The following is a 19161-nucleotide window of genomic DNA, read 5'->3' on the forward strand; positions in this document are numbered from 1 at the left end:
GACCCACCTACTCATTCAAGGGTTTTTCTTTATTTTTACTATTTTCTACTTTGTAGAATAAAAACGAGGAAGTAACACATATGGGATGATGTAGTAGACAAAAAAGTGTCAAACAAATCAAAATATATTTGAGATTCTTCAAAGTAGCCACCCTTTGCCTTGGCGACAGCTTTGCACACTCTTGGCGTTCTCTCAACCTGCTTCCTTGAGGAAGGCTTTTCCAACAGTCTTGAAGGAGTTCCCACATATGCTGAGCACTCGTTGGCTGCTTTTCCTTCACTCTGCGGTCCAACTCATCCTAAACCATCTCAATTGGGTTGAGGTCAGGTGATTGTGGAGGCCAGGTCATCTGACGTAGCACTCCATCACTCTAATTCTTGGTCAAATAGCCCTTACACAGCCTGGAGGGGTATTGGGTCATTGTCCTGTGGAAAAACAAATCATAGTCCCACTAAGCACAAACCAGATGGGATGGCGTATCGCTGCAGAATGCTGTGGTAGCCATGCTGGTTAAGTGTTCCTTGAATTATAAATAAATCACTGACAGTGTCACCAGCAATGCACCCCCACACCATCACACTTCCTCCTCCATGCTTCACGGTGGGAACCACACATGCGGAGATCATCCGTTCACCTACTCTGGTTCTCACAAAGACACAGCGGTTGGAACAGAAAATATCAAATTTGGCCTCACTAGACCAACGGACAGATTTCCACCAGTCTAATGTCCATTGCTCGTGTTTCTTGGCCCAAGCAAGTCTCGTATTATTATTGGTGTCCTTTAGTAGTGGTTTCTTTTAATCAATTTGACCATGAAGGCCTGATTCACACAGTCTCCTCTGACCAGTTGATGTTGAGATGTGTCTGTTACTTGAACTCTGTGAAGCATTCATTTGGGCTGCAATCTGAGGAGCAGTTAACTCTAATGAACTTATCCTTTCCTGTGGCGGTCCTTATGAGAGCCAATTTCATCATAGCGCTTATGGTTTTTGCGACTGCACTTGAAGAAACTTTCAAAGTTCTTGACATTTTCCTGATTGACGGACCTTCATGTCTTAAAGTAATGATGGACTGTAATTTGTCTTTGCTTATTTGAGCTGTTCTTGCCATAATATGGACTTGGTATTTTAGCAAATAGGGCTATCTTCTGTATATCACCCCTACTTTGTCACAATACAACTGATTGGCTCAAACGCATTAAGAGGAAAGAAATTCCACAAATGAACTTTTAACAAGGCACACATGTTAATTGAAATGCATTCCATGTGACTACCTCATGAAGCTGGTGAAGAGAATTCCAATAGTGTGCAAAGCTGTTGTCAATGCAAATGGTGGCTACTTTGAAGATGTCTTCACTATTATTCTACAATGTAGAAAATGTAAAAATCAAGAAAAACCCTTGAATGAGTAGGTGTGTCCAAACGTTTGACTGGTACTGTACCTTCTGCTCTTGCAGCTGTGCTTTCACTACTTTGACCTCTGAAGATGGAGGCTTCTGATTGGCTGTCAGCTCCTCTATCTCACAGACCCAGGTCAACAGTGCTTCCAGGGATTGATGGAACGTTTCAGAATCTGCAAAATCATCTCTCAGAGTCAAGACAGATCTCGTTCCCTGGGGAAAAAGAGAGCATGACACAGCATTAACACTGTTTAAAGTAACTCAACCATATGAAAACATGGACACCATGGAACCATTCTGTAATATCAGTGTTACCTTCATACTGTGCAGAGGCAATTGAGATAATGCTAAATAGTAAATCACATAAAAAAACAGACCAATGCACTGGATATCTTACCCTCCAACGATCCAAGCTGGAATCTTGGTCTGAACTAGAATGTCCATCACTTTGCAGCTGGGATAGAAATATAAAAGTCAACACAACAGCACACAACACACAACATTGCGCAATCTACTTTTCTGAAAAAGAGCACCGTCCTGACAAAAATATAACACATTCTTGTTGCACATGCTGCTGAAGAGATGTTAAGGAAATTGCAGAGCGGTAAAGATGAAAAGGTGAAGTTCAGGCGTTCAATGAAAGAATGGAATGGAAAGGGGGGAAAAAGGAAAGTCAAATCCTAGTCTACTGTACTGAATAATAATAGACACTTTAGAGAGGCTGTTTGTTGTTGAAGTTATATTGACCTCAGCGAGTTCCTCAGCTGCTCCAGTCAGAACCCTAACAGTCCTGGTGACTATGGGGTCTCCGCCCTTCTCTCCAGACGGGTACTCCGTCACCTCCACAATCTCTGTCACAACTGTCTCTGTCACTTCCGTCACCTCCGTGACCTCGCGGGAGGCCAAGGTCTTCCAGGACCAGGGGCTGCCCTCTCTAGAGTCTCTCCTTTGGAGGCTTCCTTCTCTGGAGTCTTTCCTCTGGAGGCTGGCCCTCCTCTCCGCTGAGCCTGGGACTGAGCCAGGCTGGGCTAGAGGGGATCTCCCATAGGGGATCTCTTGGACCACGGCCTTCCTAGTCAGGGTGCTGTTCCTGGAAGTCTTGATGGGGGAGGGGGTGCCTTGCCAGGCATTGTCCAGAGTACTGGTGGTGGTGACCGTGGGGGCGGGGGAGGGGTTGGTCCTTAGGGGTTTGTCCGAGGGAGGGGTGTTGCTGTGAGATACCTCATCCTCTACCTCATCCTCCTTCGTCCTGTCTGTCACCCTCTCCTCCTCCTCCTCCTCCTCCTCCCTCTCTCTGACCACCTCCTCCCGCCTGGTCTCCCCGTGGTGCGTCAGGGGTGGAGCTTGCCATTCGCGGCGCCGCTGGTAGCACTCTTTCAGGAAGTCCTCGTCGGACCTCACCTGCTTGGACTTCTGGCCCAGGCAGCTGGGCCGGCTGATCAGATTACCCATAACCTTTCAGCCCAGGGGATAGTGAGGTAATAGGCGAGAGTGGGCCCCTCTGCCATGCATGCAGGAGATCCTTCAGATGCCTAGAGTGAGACAAGGGGGCTTGGGGTGAGCATCCAGCTTAACTGTAAAATCATTCCTCTTTGACCCCCCAAAACAGTTTGATTTATATTACATGTTTTGTTGATCTCTGATGTTATTGCACCAACTTTGGATAATGGTAAATATCATTATTTGCAATGTGCACGACTTGTGAAAGCAATCACTAACTATAATATGGTGAAAACTACTACAACTGCAGAAACATATCCATCTCTAACCACGTGCAACCACAGCCACAGCCCATTTGTTGAGAGAGAGAGAGAGAGTAGTACAGTAAAATCAACTGAAGCACAGCAGAGCCAGGGACTCCTGGCTGGCTTACTGTGCAGACAAGCCTAGTTCTTTGTCATACATGCACGGATCTGGGCTCTCTTGGTCTTGGATGGTCTGCACCAGGCACCAGCTAAGACACTCTGGCTATTGAAATGTGTGTGACAGGCCTGTCCACTGAAAGCAGAATGTTCAAGGATACCCACTGTTAGGAAACCTACTGTTGAGCTCTGGCAGGCAGGACCACTATTTAGGAAACTATTTAGCCCATAATCGAATATGACAGGCATAAAAACGCCCCCTCAGTGATGCATAGTCGGGGAATCACAGATAAAAGATGTCTATGATGACACAGGACACCGTTCCGCTTTCTGATCTTTTAAGTGATGACCTGACATAACTGCAGAGACACTGGGCTCACGAAGCATTGTGAACAGGTTGTACTGTACAGAATTGTGAATGGTAATAGCAGCAAGATTGCTGCTGTGACTGATCACTAACAAATCACATCATCACAACAATTTGGACTGTAAGCCACAGTACAGTCCACCATTTTCAAGTATTAAACATCTTTGCGTGGCTTACAATGCATCCTTTTCCAAGAGTTCATTGGCTAATTCCAACATAACTGCCATGAGTTTTATCCATGACTAGGGACTCAAAGGGTTCAAAGGTGAGTGTATTTGTCCTGGCCTATAGGGGCTGAGGTGGGCCCATCAGGGGCTACCAGGGAGGGGCTCTGCTATACTCGGCTGCGACTGCTTCCTCTGAGGTCAGAGTGGATTAGTACCTCTGGATCGACAACAGGTCATTCCAGGTCACGGCTGGTCGCAACTGGTCTCGACTGGTCGGGTCAGATAAATTGAGGAAGTTGGCTCCAAAAAACCTGCCAAGAGGGTTTTCTGTTTTACTGGCTCGCTGAACCAGAAGACACCAAATTTTACAGTGCCGTCTTTGCTGGCTGTATCCGCTCTTTGTTCTTTGGTTACAATGAATATTCAGTACTCACAGGTTAGGAGCTCGAAACAGTTAGCTGCATGACTAGATTCGGCTGCTCCCTTTGCTGGAGAGAAAACAGCTTGTTCGGCTTGTAGCAGAACACAAACCCCATTGTGCCTCTGTCAGCAGTTTCATGTCATACTGGAATTATATTCTATTCTATTCATAATTCATAATTCTATTCCGTTCATTCTGCTTCACAGCCATGATCCCCATTATAAACCAGGACGTATCTGTCCTCTATGATATAATAAGAGTGTAGCTGAACTGAACATTTTGATTAGGCCGCTCTCTGTGCATTATTGTAACCACAGTCGTACTATGCACATGTCTGCAACGCAGATGATTTAGGCCATAGCATGGATCCCAGGGGGAACTCTGTGAATACACAGGATCAGAGAGGAGAGTGGCTCACAGACAAAGCCCCAGCCCAAGATCAATGATTACCCTGTTAGCCTTAATCACATCCTCGTATTCTCCAGAGGAGAGTGTCTGTGGCCAGGCGGCTGTGTCCATGTTCAGTAGGTTAACAAACCAAGGCAAAAAGGGTGAGGGTGTGCCATGTCTGACTGGCTATTGCACCTGATGTGCTCCCAAGTGGCGCAGCGGTCTAAGGCACTGCATCTCAGTGCAAAAGGCATCCCTACAGACCCTGGTTCGATTCCAGGCTGTATCACAACCGGCCGTGATTGGAAGTCCCATAGGGTGGCGCACATTTGGCCCAGCGTCATCCGGGTTAGGGTTTGGCCAGGGTAGGCCGCCGTTGTAAATAAAACGTGTAGCCTGGTATTCAAACTGAGACATCCTGTTTGCCCATTGTTTCACTTCAAAATAGCAGACAATGGAAACCGAGCATATCCGGTTGGATCCCAGGCTACCCTACCTGAGTGCGCTATCGTAAACTATTCCCATGAGACATACTGTATGTAGCGTGAAGATGCTGTGTGACATCCTGCTGACACACGTACTACATTAACAGTGAGATGCCATCTGAAAACAAACACAGAGGATGCTAATTACCGCATCAATCCGATCAAATAAAATCGAACTGTATTTGTCACATGCGTCGTAAACAACAGGGGTGGACTGACAGTGAAGCGCTTACTTACGGCCCTTCCCAACAATGCAGAGAGGAAAACGTGAAAAATGACAACACAAAGAATAAATACACAATGAGTAACGCTAACCTTGCGATTTGCAGGGGTACGAGGTCATTGAGGTAGACATGTACATATAGGTATGAGTAAAGGGACTAAGCAACAAGATAGATAATAAACAGTGGCGGCAGCGTATGTGAAGTGTCAAAAGTTAGTGCAAAAGGTGTCAATACAGATAGTCCAGGGTAGCTATTTGGTCAACTATTATAACGACAAAACTATCAGTTATGTATTTCAACTCTACTGTACGAGGTAATTGGGTCATTCTAAGAGCCCATCTTCCAGGTCCATCAAAATCTCAAATAATCTGCAAGGACATACTGCAATTTAACTAAGAATTCAAACCACCCAGGCAATCATTCTACAACAGGTTAAATTATACTGTTTTGACACATTTTATTAAGGCCATGTTGCTATATGATACGAATGTGCACAGTAGCTTGTTCTGCGCTGAAGCTGAAGCCAGGCAACCATTTCACCGAACCCATATCTCAGATGACCCGGTCCAATCCACCACTTAACCTCTCTAGAAATGACCCTCGATTTAGACTCTGCCCTTTGTGTGCTCTCAAAGTCCGTCCCTGCAAGACCATTTCCCGATAAATCAAATTTAGAGTCGCAATAAATGGCTACTCTGCAATATATGGAACATGCAATGAGACCTGAAAGGGCAGTGAAATGTCTGATACTGTTATCTCCATCATTACAAATGGAAATCTATGCATCCTATCACTGATGGACACTATACAGTTTGAACGTGTGTGCGTTTCTTTTTCGGTGAGTGTCTGTGAGAAACCCACACCTACACCGACATACACTCACACACAAAAGAGAATCTGGTGTTTTTGGCACCATTGTCCCAGAGTGTATCCCAAACCAAAAAATGCATCCATTGACGAGCAAAACCAGACCCTTGATTCCATTAACCACAGAATAATATTCATGAATTACAATCTGGAGCCGCACAAAGACAGGCCAGTCCCAATTCACGGAGGGTCTCTATGTGGTAATCAAGATAGCGGTCTTCTAATTAAAGCCGACAGCTGTGCGTTCGGGTCTTATCACAGATATTTTTTTTGTAAAAAGGTCATCCGTTCGAGACTAAAACACAAACAATTGTATCAAACTGTTTTGTTGATTTAAACACTCACATTGCATCTAAGAAATAATATCTAATACATTAAACCCAAGATGCAAATTGGCTATGGTAAGACAACATGTGACGGTTGCATCCAATGGTGAAATTGTTTGATATTTTGGTGAATTGCACTTAAAACTGCACATGTTGGTTCTAGCACCACAATGCTATTTTTTTTTTATCATTCTGATCATGACAAAATGTAGCAAGGGTCCATAGAATTGTCCCAATTTCACATATCAAACTCACTACTTTCTTCCTGAATCAAATCTGTAAATTAGAATATTCTATCTTGCACATTACCATTATCATGAAGCCATTATACTTACAACTGTGTGAAACAATCAAAAAGACATATTTCCTACGTGGGGAGTAAAAATAAAAACATACTTCTAGGTTCACATTCACTGTTCAGACTCGGAACTGTCCCTTTGAGCCAATGTGGACCAGTGAACCAATGGCCATAGCCACGTTGCATCATCACATGCTCTTCCAAGCTACAATCACAGAACAGTAAACTCCTACTCAACTTTTCTTACAAGCCAATCCAGGCCTGGTGGCAGTTTTGGCGGTTTGAGATTTAGGTGACGCACACTTACCCTGGAGCAGAGACGAGCACAACGGCTAGAGCAAAGGAATTCAGCTAGTCCTCAGTCACCATTCAAAAAGGAAAGAAAAAAAATCCTGCCTTGTTTGAGCATCCTTTGAATTGGCCTCCCTCCCTTCCCAAGAAGTCTCCTCACGCACATACACTCACAACTCACTCAGACATCCTCACATCAAAACACACTCTCTAAACAAAAACACACAAGCCCTGATAACCCATGCTTTCCGTTGCTCACAGCCACAGGCAAACAATGTCCTCCTCTCCCCTCTCACAGCACCCCCTCCTCCCCTCCCACCAGCTCCGCTCCTCTCCCTCTCTCCTTTGTTGTTGGAGCTCCGATAGAGGAATTCCTTCCTTGTTCACACCACCAATAGGATGATGGTGCACCCGGATCAAGACAATGTATTTTCAACGGCTCAACTAGATTCCCTCGGGTTCCCAGCCAGAAAATGGTTATTGCATTGTGATCACACTCTGGTAGATCCATATGACCGCAGGCCAGAGGCACAATCTACTCCACTTGTGCTCCTGTGCCAGACAGTTAGACAGCAGTGCTTCCCTTACCTTCCTCCTTTCTAACCCCCCCCCCCCCCCCCCCTCGATAGCCCCTCCCTTAGAAGGTTTTATTTGGGCTCTGAAACTCCATGCTGCTTGTGGTGGAAAAAAAAGAGAGAGTGAGAAAAAAGCTTTGTAAAGAGCTCCGGGTCGCCCTCCTGGAAACATTCACATGCCTCCAGCTGCCTCCAGCCCCTTCTCCTCTGCCTCTAGCTCACACAGCGCCGGTAGGGGCAAGCAACGCAAGGCCACAAAAGGAGGGACCTTCACCCACCCACACCCATTCCCCCCCATCTCCATTCAGTCAGTGCAGCAGCCTTCACAGCAGCAACAAAGACAGCAAATTACTGTAAAAACATCTCTGATTACTTTTCTCAACTCACTTCCAGACTCATACAACTCCTATGAAAAACAAAGAAGGTAAATGAAGACGAAATTGAGAAAATTGGATGTTGGCAAAATAGACCTCTCTGACTCCTGGGAAAGCTATGACGGAACCCTGTGGAGGTCATTTATCAAACTACATTTGCATCTAACTACATCTCAACTATACAATAGCATCTACATGTGATTTGTCTTTTTACATTAACACTTGTTTTACTTCCTATTATATCTATTATAGGGAGACTAAGACTAGGGAAACCAACACCCCAGTTGAATGAAACCAGCTAATCACACACTCATGTGATCACCTGGAGATGATGTGTGTCGTGATCTCCCCTGGGATAAGAGCTGGGAGTACTACTAGCTGTGAGTAAGTGGACAGGTGCAGGGCAGCAGGTGCACTGGAAGCCCTGGAGGACAGGTGCATTTTAGGTCACTCCCTTCAAAGAGGTGTTTATTCCCTGAAGCCCTGAGCAACCTAATTTAACATCTCTGTCTGTCTGTCTGTCTCTCTCTCTCTCTCTCTCCTTATCTTTCTCTCTCCCTCCTCCAATATTCTCCCTCTCTCTCACACACACTCTCGGTCTCTCTCTCATGTACATGCGCAATCTACAGTATTTCAAAATCAAATCAAACTTTATTTGCCACATGAGCCGAATACAAAAAGTGTAGACTTTACCATGAAATGCTTACTTACAAGCCCTTAACCAACAGTGAAATTCAAGAAGAAGAAAATATTTACCATCTAGGCTAAAATTAAAAGTAATAATAAAAAGTAACACAATAAGAATAACGAGGCTATATACAGGGGGCACCGGTACCGAGTCAGTGTGCAGGCTAGTTGAGGTCATCTGTACATGTAGGTGGTGGCGAAGTGACATTGGAATCAATGTCTCTAGAATGATTAGTCAGAGGAGAAAGTGCATGGCAGATTGAACAGGGGGTGAAATATGGACTCTTTCTGTGCAAAGACAGAAGGGGACACAAAATCACATGTCCCTCCCTTGTCACTGTGCCAGGATTAGCTGATTACCAATACACCATCTTTCTGTAGTGTAAACACAACATGTTTCACACTGATGCCAAGATACTGTCATACCAGTATTGCACGTCTTCATGTGAGATTTAACCTTGCTTAGGCTTATTTTCTCAGGCGTGAATGTTTGTTTATGACAGTGTTACTTGACACTTTGAAAACAATGAGGGACAAGGAGTAACTGGGAAAGGGGTGATAGCATGAATCACAAAGGAGACTGAAAATGCCCTGGCTGCGAAGGAAAAGTGAATTCAATAGCGTGACCCCCACGGGGTCAAGTTATTTAACCCTGTGACTACTCCATCCCTGTGTGTCCTAAGTTAAACTAGCCTCACATATTAGGACCTCCCATACTTTACCTTCTCCGTCCCAGAGATCTGAACCTGCAGGCAATGACAGAAATGCACGGACATCTGCAACCGACAGTTCAGAGAGATTGATACTCTCGGCAGACAAGATCAAGCTTTCGAAATAATAGCAATACTCCAAGACAAGGGGTTGGTTGGTCCCATAAGAGAGCAGCAGTGTCTTCAGCTGTTGAACGAAGAGCAAGTGTGCCGGCCCTCCTCCTTCTTCCTGAGTGGGTCTGGCATGGATGAGACCCCGGTATGCCAGTGCCACTGTTCTAAACCCACAACACCTGATCCTGGTTTTCAGCTAGCTCCAAATCCTCTTCGAAATAATTGAATCGTTTCACCAAACCCGCTCTCCCTTTCCATCTCACACCATGGCCTTAACCACACGTAACCCCCGTTCCAAAAGACTGGCTGGTGTACAGTAGTTGAAGAAGCACTGGAACACTGGCTATCAATGGGGCTACGAAGCAACACACCATCAACAGGCTGGGCAGCCAGGCAATTGATAATTTCCCAGTTTCTCTACCATTAACCTCCCATCTGCCCCCTATGTTGTATGTAAGACTGGGAAGTGTAGGTTCTGATATGGGGGATATAGGGGCCTGACAGAACACGATTCCAAATTGGTTGCAAATGGGGCCAAATTTGATCACAGACCCCATGTGCCAGAAGACCTGAGAGCACTAAAGTAGATTAATCCTGCTGGCTGCCTGGCATGTCCCCCCTTCTCCTCCACAACCTTCCTTCTCTTCCCTCTCTGCTCTGCCTTCAAATTAAACAAGACCTCAGTGGATCCTCTATGGCTCCAGTAGCCTATGTGGTAATTAGCACTTTGGCAGCCACACCCACCCCTCAGATAGGGAGCCCTCTTCATGAGGAAATGAAAAAGGGGTCCCTTTTATGGGTCAAAACTAAAGCACCATTCAACACCATTACACACATACTCATGCATGCACGCAGGCAGGCAGGCACACACACACACACACACACACACACACACACACACACACACACACACACACACACACACACACACACACACACACACACACACACACACACACACACACACACACACACACACACACACTTCCATGAAATGTGTGGGTTTTGGTGAAAAAGGAGTTAGGGGCTTCCCTGGGGTGCCTGGATACTGGAAATCTTAGTCACAGGGTGGAGGGATTCAACCACAAAATCAACGACCCAACCCCCTTATGTGATTGGTCTGTTCACAGGAAGATTCGATTGAAAGCTTCCACAACAAGTAAAGAGTCAGAACATAAAAGAAGCCGCTACATTGTCAATAACCTTTCAGTATTCCGACGCAAAGGTTGATGACAACAAATGTAAAAGAAACACAAAAACACAAACAATCCCAGGACCTGAAAGAAGTGGATAACCACAATTCAAAACATGATGAAAACACACACACACGCACACACATACACACATACACACCACCACACACACAATCCCTCCCCTCCTTATCTTTATCCCTTGGTGATTCACAGCAATCAACACCAACCTATCTTCCCAAGTCATTATCTGCCGTCATCAGAGAGAGGGGCTTCTGTTTTCCCACTGTCATCAAGACAGAGGAGAGGAGAATAGGCTGCTATCTCTCACCCCTCTTCCTGGTCTGTTTACAGGTTATGTATGCAGGGCGTATTTGAGATGCAGACTCTGCAGTGGACCAAGGGAAATTAGAGACCTTTAGAGACAGAGGGACACAGACACTCTTTATCCAGCAGTTCCTCAATAGCGGGGGGACGGAACAAAGAAGAGGGGAACTTTTGGACTTAATACGTCCCTCTGAATGGAAAGATCGCTTTTCTGAGTTTTGAATGACGCAAACGCAGCACTTCCTACACAGTGCCATCACTTCAAGTCATTTTCACCAGGTGGAACATTCAGCGTACACTTCTAGGCCGACTTTTAATTTTAAACAAATTACATTTCTGCTTCACAGCTGTTTATGAATCGCCTTCACTTGGTTTATGGAGGCTGCTAGGCTGTACGGAGAAACAAGGTGCCGTTCAAGAGCCACGGAATGGAATAAAACGTCCCGAAGTGGAGTGAAACAGTGAAGTACTATCTGATATTGTCGTTCAAAAGTCAAGTGTCAAATCTTCCATTGCAAAACATTTTGCTACAGTATGTTCTAATGAACATGGCTCCACTGTCAGAGCATGTGTAAAGGAGCAGGTGTGTCTCTCTCCTGTGTATTGTTGGCGTGTTGGGGGAAGTTGTGTTGTGTCTCATTCATGCAGTTCACCGAGCTAACGAACGAGTTCCCACAGACCAGACTGAAAGCAGCAGTGGTGCAGACTAGCAGCATTAACATGACAAAAGGCTTACGGAGGGGTGCACTGTGATAAAGGCACAGTGCTGATAAAAGACTACCTGCATTTAACCCCCTGCTCACTGGGAGAGGCACAGGAGCCTCCCCCCCCCACAACCTCAGCTCACCACTGAACATAGGGGTCTACCTTATAGCTCATTAAAAAAAAATCTGAAACACTGACTCCTTTAAGTTGAGTCATGCATGTGTCATACACACATTACTGAGTCACACAAACAAAACAAAGCGTGACGATGGCATCATAATGCAAAAATGTTTTGCAATTGAATAGAGAAAAACTAGAGAAAAACAATTGGCTTTGGCTTGATGGATAAGTTCACCCGAAGGTCATGTGTATTTATCTAGTTTAAGCCCGGATTATAAAATGAAATAATTCAGTTGTTACGCCAGTTAGCGTTGTAATCAATGAATCAATCAAACAAACTGTCACGACTTCCGCCGAAGTTGGCTCCCCTGCCTGTTCGGGCGGTGCTCGGCGGTCGTCGTCACCGACCTACTAGCCGCCACCAATCCATTTTTCGTTTGTCTGTTTGTTTTGTCTTATTAGTTTCACCTGTGTTTCTGTTGTTTGGTTGAATTAGCTTCCCTATATTTAGTAGGTAGACCCGCCCTTGTTTTGTGCGGGATTGTCTTTATGTTACATGTGCATTTTAGGTAGTGGTGGATTGTCTTTATGTTACGTGTGTGTGCATTTTAGGTAGTGGTGGATTTTCTTTTCTTTAACTTGGAACCCTGTGGTTTTTGGGTTGTCTCGTTGTGTGTCCCGCGCCCTGTATTTGTTGGGCTTATTATTTTGTTGTGCCTGAGTAAAGCACTTAACCTCAGTGGAACTCTCTCTGCGTCTGATTCCTGCACCCACCCCAGTCCCGTGTGACACAAACAATTAGGACAATGGAACTTTTAGTAACACTAAATGTACCAAAACCTATCAATCACAATAAGGTCCTCCTTTCCCCCTGAGGTAACACAGTGCTCACAACCACACAAAAAAATAAACACAAAGAAGACAAAAAGGCTAAAGGAATGCAGAGAGGAGCGACATGATGCTGAAACACACAGTGTGGCGATTGATTCCATCAGTGTTCATGTTGTAAAGAGTCTCGGTGTGCTCTTCAGTCTGGTCATATTGATGTTTCATGCTAGTCCGCTTTAAATCTGTGGATTAGGCTAGTTATCGGAGTCGAGGCCCTTGTTCATTATCCTAAGTCTAAGAGAACACTGTTACTGTTTGTGATATAAAATATCACCCTTCAAGACACACTAATTATTGTGCAACGCTGAGATGTCATTGTCCGCCACTAACAGCTAAAAAAGACTAATGGCTGGGGGAAACACAACAAATGCCTTCATGGCCAGACCACAGGACTCGGTAAGATCCTGTTTTTCTTTCCTTCTTTTCTCTCCGTCCTCATCCTCCCATCTGAGTCTAATGTCCTTTTCAGTCTGTTCGCTCATGTGTGCAGTGGGCCTCCACTGCTGAGTGTCTCTCCAGCCTCCCTGTCCCAGCACAGCACAAAAGAGCTTGCCTGCCTGCCCCTCTCCCCAAAGGAAACTTGCTGCAGGACACGGAGGAGCTAAGACCACCACCTCGATCTCCGCTTGAGTCCGTCTGGCTCGAGATTCTTCTCTCTCACTGATTCCCTTGCTCTTTTTCCTTCTGTCTGAAGTCATACGCCTGTATGTGTAATGTGTCTCCCTCTTCGGACTCTTGCTCTGTTGTTTGTGCAGTTTTTCTCTCGTTCTCTGTTTAGTGGTATCATGCCAGCCCCCTGGGTGGGAGAGCATTTATTTCTCTGGGGCTTAGGGCATATTATTCGATAGTGATGCTCAGCCCAGCGCCATGGCGTATAATAGGGGCCAGTCTCAAATCACTGTTTTTCTTTGAAATCTTCTTTGGATTTCTCCCAGCCCACACGATTACCGTTAGACCAACAAGTTGCATCATGGGGGATGGGTATTGTCCAGTCTTCTAGCATCCTGTGAATGGATAATATATCAACATTGTTCACTCATTCTTCTCCTTCACTTAATATCCAGGCGCCTCTCCATCAGTGTATTTTACTCTGTGTAATTGGATGCGCAGCAACAGAGGATGGAGGACGATGTACGTCTTTAATGGTTCAGTGGATATCCATTGATGATGATGGCAATAGATTGATAGCCTCATTCAGCAGATCTCACTACAAGGATGTTGCTTTACTAAATATGCCAAGGCCCTGTTCATTCTACTGTTAACTGCATAATGTGCACTAAACCTCTGAGAATAAATTTACGGAGGGAAAAGACTGATGTTTAGCAATGTTGACATAAAATGTATTTTTCATATATATAAAACAAATTACATTCAAGCTGTAGGTTAAATAGGTGAATGAGAGAAAGGTAAGAAAACGAGCAACTCAACAACCCAACTGACCGTATGGTCCAGAGGAGGTAGCCTCATCTCCATGCTCTTCAGCCAGTGTCGCAGGGCTCGGATTTGACCTCTGAACTCCCCCTGCCATTGGCTCCACTCCTCTGACTCCCTCCTGGAAGCATACAAGCCCCACAAAGCTTGTGTCAATATCACTATTCATCTCATACACTTGAAGTCGGAAGTTTACATACACTTAGGTTGGACTCATTAAAACTTGTTTTTCAACCACTCCACACATTTCTTGTTAACAAACTAGTTTTGCCAAGTCGGTTAGGACATCTACTTTGTGCATTACACAAGTCATTTTTCCAACAAATGTTTACAGACAGATTATTTCACTTATAACTCACTGTATCATAATTCCAGTGGGTCAGAAGTTTACATACACTAAGTTGACTGTGCCTTTAAACAGCTTGGAAAATAATGTCATGGTTTTAGAAGCATCTGATAGGCTAATTGACATAATTTGAGTCAATTGGAGGTGTACCTGTGAATGTATTTCAAGGCCTACCTTCAAACTCAGTGCCTCTGCTTGACATCATGGGAAAGTCAAAAGAAATCAGCCAAGACCTCAGAAAATAATTCTAGACCTCGACAAGTCTAGTTCATCCTTGGGAGCAATTTCCAAACGGCTGAAGGTACCACCTTCATCTGTACAAACAATAGCACGCAAGTATAAACACCATGGGACCACGCAGCCGTCATACCGTTCAGGAAGGAGATGAATCTACTTGAGATTAATTTACTTTGGTGCGAAAAGTACAAATCAATCCCAGAACAACAGTGCACTGGTGCACTTCACAAAATAAATGGCATCATGAGGGAGGACAATTATGTGGATATATTGAAGAAACATCAGCAAATGGGTCTGCCAAATGGACAATGACCCCAAGCATACTTCCAAAGTTGTGGCAAAATGGCTTTAGGACAACAAAGTCAAGGTATTGTAGTGGCCATCACAAAGCCATGACCTCAATCCTATAGAAAATGTGTAGGCAGAATTGAAAAAGCATGTGCGAGCAAGGAGGCCTACAAACCTGACTCAGTTACACCACCTATGTCAGGAGGACTGGGCCAAAATTCACCCAACTTATTGTGGGAAGCTTGTGGGAGACTACCCGAAACGTTTGACCCAAGTGAAATCATTTAAAGGCAATGCTACCAAATACTAATTGAGTGTATGTAAACTTCTAACCCACTGGGAATGTGATGAAAGAAATAAAATATGAAAAAAATAATTCTCTCTACGATTATTCTGACATTTCACATTCTTAAAATAAAGTGTTGATCCTAACTGACCTAAGACAGGGAATTTTTACTATAATTAAATGTCAGGAATTGTGAAAAACTGAGTTTAAATGTATTTGGCTAAGGTGTATGTTAACTTCCGACTTCAACTGTATGTATAGGAATACCTGCCTAACCAGATACCTACTGTAACTTCAAATACCTAGAGTATTGTAAAGCAATAAGGCACGGGGTGGGGGGGGCAATATAACACGGCTTAGAGCTGTTCTTAGGCACGACGCATAACGGAACCCTATACACAGCCCTTAGCCGTGGTATATTGGCCATATACCACAAACCCCCGAGGTGCCTTACTGCTATTAAAAACTGGTTACCAGGGTCATTAGAGCAGTAAAAATAAACGTTTTGTCATATCCATGATATACCACGGCTGTCAGCCAATCAGCATTCAGGGCTCGAACCACCCAGTTTATAATTTAGCATCTTAGCATTTTTTGGAAGGATAAATACTGTCATTAAGATATTTTTTCCATATCGGGTGCACCGTTTAGTAAGATTCGTTTTTTTTTTGTATACTGAACAGAAGAAATAAAGGCAACATGCAACAATTTCAAAGATTTTACAGTTACAGTTCCTAGAAGGAAATCAGTCAATTGAAATAAATTCAATAGTCCCTAATTTATGGATTTCACATGACTGGGCAGGGGATTTCACATTCTGGGAGGGCATAGGCCCACCCACCCACTTGTGAGGCAGGCCCACCCACTGGCGAGCCAGGCCCAGCCAATCACAATGAGTTTTTCCCCACAAAAGGGCTTCGTAAGAGTGGCCTTTTATTGTCCCCAGCGCAAGGTGCACCTGTGTAATGATCATGCTGTTTTAATCAGCTTCTTGATATGCCACACCTGTCAGGTGGGTGGATTATCTTGGTAAATGAGAAATGCTCACTAACAGGGATGTAAACAAATGTCTGTACACGACATTGTGCGGTTCTGATAAAAATCTGTTTCTATGTATCTTCAAGCGCGCTCCCGTCGAGCGGTTTTAGACACTGCACCATTGACAGTTATTTTTAGATATTTCTTTCTCATTAAAATCATTGTTTACTGAAATAACTAATAACTATACACATGCCAATTACCCAATGTTTGTAACTGGACCGATTTACACATACTTTTTTTAATCATCTTTGTACTGTTGGACCATCCAGGTCAATGACTTTAGATCCAGGCACACTGGTCCACTAAACTGTGACAATCGACCAACTGTCATCATCACCGGCCACTTATTCAGTTTGACCTGACTGATGGTGGGTGATGGGCATGGAGCTCAGTGCAACAACGTCTAACACATTGAATTTGTATTTAATTACCAATGTTATGATCTTGAAATGCATACAAAAAGGAAAATTCACTAATATGTGAATTGTTGTAGTTGTGATGGCTATGTCTTGAATTTAGCCATGGCCACCTTGTTTTTGCATTTACGAGGGATGCACGATATATCGGTGAACATATCGGAATCGGAAAAATGCCAATATTGATATTGGCCCGATGTCAAGTTTAACGGTGATGTGAAAAACTGATGTCAAAGCTGACGTGCATACCAATATAACGCACACTGCCGTTCAAAAGTTTGGGGTCACTTAGAAAGGTCCTTGTTTTTGAAAGAAAAGCACATTTTATGTCCATTAAAATAATATCAAATTGATCAGAAATACCGTGTAGACATTGTTGATGTTGTAAAATACACATAGGTTGACAATAAATGTGGCTCAATTCACAGTTGTTTCAGAGTCCCGCAATAAGAGCTACGACACTAATGTTCTCTGACTGTCACTGAGTAGACTGATACCCGATGTCATTGATCCACAATCCATAGGTAAGGCTGTACAGTGAAATAAGTATGCCCCCAATGCAATTCTAAAGTATAATACCTTCAGTGTGATTTCAACAGATTTTTGTCAAATTAACAAAAGATTGTCTTTTGTTGATTTTATTTAACAACATTCCAACCTCGTTTAGCATGATCTATTCAATTATGGTATAATTCTACTATTTGTATTCACTTGCGTCACTGTCAATGACATACGTTTATTTTGAGGGCTAACCGCAAAGTCTACCATTGTGCCTAATCCTTATTGTGGCTAGCTTCACATAGATGGGTCCGACCACCATTAGTTAAATAACAACTGTTTTATAAATTAGGGTTATTTTAGATGATGACACCTAGCTATATAGTTAGCTAGATAATGATTGCTACTGAAACAGATTATGTAGTTTTGGATAGGAAACCAGGGACTGTAGTGATGCCTTTTGCACTGTGCTGCAGTGCCTTAGACTGCTGCGTCCATACTGTATGTGTGTGTTAACTATGTAACTGTACTAGAATGCTTTAAAGGCCGCAAACATTTTAAATATTGGTTATCAGTAACAAGTTTTTTTGGCAAGGAAAATATTGGATATCAGTATCTGCCAAAAATGCTATATCGGTGCATCCCTAGCATTTACCCATACCCAGAGCTTGGTTCCTTGGATGTGGGTGTTGCCAATCCATACACACTTTCCTCCTGAAACAGACAACAAAAATAAGAATAGATCAGAGATGATTAATTTGTGTATGCTTTTACTCAATATACAGTATAATACAATGAATTAGTGCAGCTGAATTGGTAGTGATCAGGACACTGAGTTTGCCCTCATCGATACGTTAGTATAGTACTACCAAAGTTCAAATTCAGGTATTTCGTTTTACTGCTCCGTACTGGTAGGTCTGTTACAGCCCTGTCTTCCCAAAGCACTGCCTCACCCCATTCTCGGATGTCTTACCTCCTCGTCACCTCTCTCTGGGAGGGGTGGGAGGGACAGGGTCAGTGAAGGGTAGTCAAGGCAGTCATTAGAGGTATTCTGGCAGGTAGACGGCCCATCTCTCATATTGGCTGGATCTTCCATCAATGTCAAAGGCTAACATTAGTATAGAAAGAAACACACGTAGACATATAGATAGACCAATAGAGCACAACTTCCACACAGACTGTATATCTAAGTCTCTAATAACGTTCTCCAAGTCGCTGACAGAAAATGTATCCATGAAATTAAGTTGGTAGCTAAATCGTGATTGAGGGGATGAGGGTTCATTGTTTGCTTGTATTCCAAGACCTCTGATTCCAAGAGTACATGAGTTGAAATTACTTGTAAGTCAAACTAATAGTGCCCTCATAATGGTGAAATTAAATAATGCAGACAGTAGTGCTTGTAGACAGCAAGTAGAGGGCATTAAAAACACTACTTCATTCACCTATAATGATTCTACTATGGTATACTGTAACAGTGGTGTAAAGTACTTATATTGGTTCTGTACTCTAGCACTTTGAGTTTGAAAGGATACAATAAGGGTGAAGTGCAGACTGTCAGCTTTCATTTGAGGGTATTTTCATACATATCGGATGAACCGTTCAGAAATTATAGAAGCTTTTGTAAATAGTCCCTCCCATTTTCGGGCATCAAAAACATTGGACAGTTTAACAATGCAGAAAAAAGTAATCATTGTTAATATTTGGTTGCATATCCTTTTCATGCAATAACTGCTTGAAGTCTGCGATGCATCGACATCACCAGACGCTGGGTATCTTCCCTGGTGATGCTCTGCCTGGCCTGTACTGCAGCCATCTTCAGTTCCTGCTTGTT

The 19161-nt window shown here is 43.8% G+C and overlaps 1 protein-coding gene across 1 annotated transcript in view; it reads right to left on the minus strand.

Annotated features, from left to right (window-relative positions):
- The window catches only part of LOC139385527 (plectin-like), a 225260-nt gene that overhangs the window by 24207 nt on the left and 181892 nt on the right, over positions 1 to 19161 (minus strand). Inside the window, exons 33-37 of the mRNA XM_071130654.1 lie at positions 18304 to 18438; positions 17992 to 18044; positions 14228 to 14339; positions 1797 to 1853; positions 1442 to 1612 (exon numbers count right to left, since the gene is read on the minus strand). Coding sequence (XP_070986755.1) covers positions 1442 to 1612; positions 1797 to 1853; positions 14228 to 14339; positions 17992 to 18044; positions 18304 to 18438 — 528 coding nt within the window. The remainder of the gene's footprint in view (positions 1 to 1441; positions 1613 to 1796; positions 1854 to 14227; positions 14340 to 17991; positions 18045 to 18303; positions 18439 to 19161) is intronic.

This window comes from Oncorhynchus clarkii, chromosome 3 (assembly GCF_045791955.1).
Source record: "Oncorhynchus clarkii lewisi isolate Uvic-CL-2024 chromosome 3, UVic_Ocla_1.0, whole genome shotgun sequence".
Classification (NCBI taxonomy): Eukaryota; Metazoa; Chordata; class Actinopteri; order Salmoniformes; family Salmonidae; genus Oncorhynchus; species Oncorhynchus clarkii.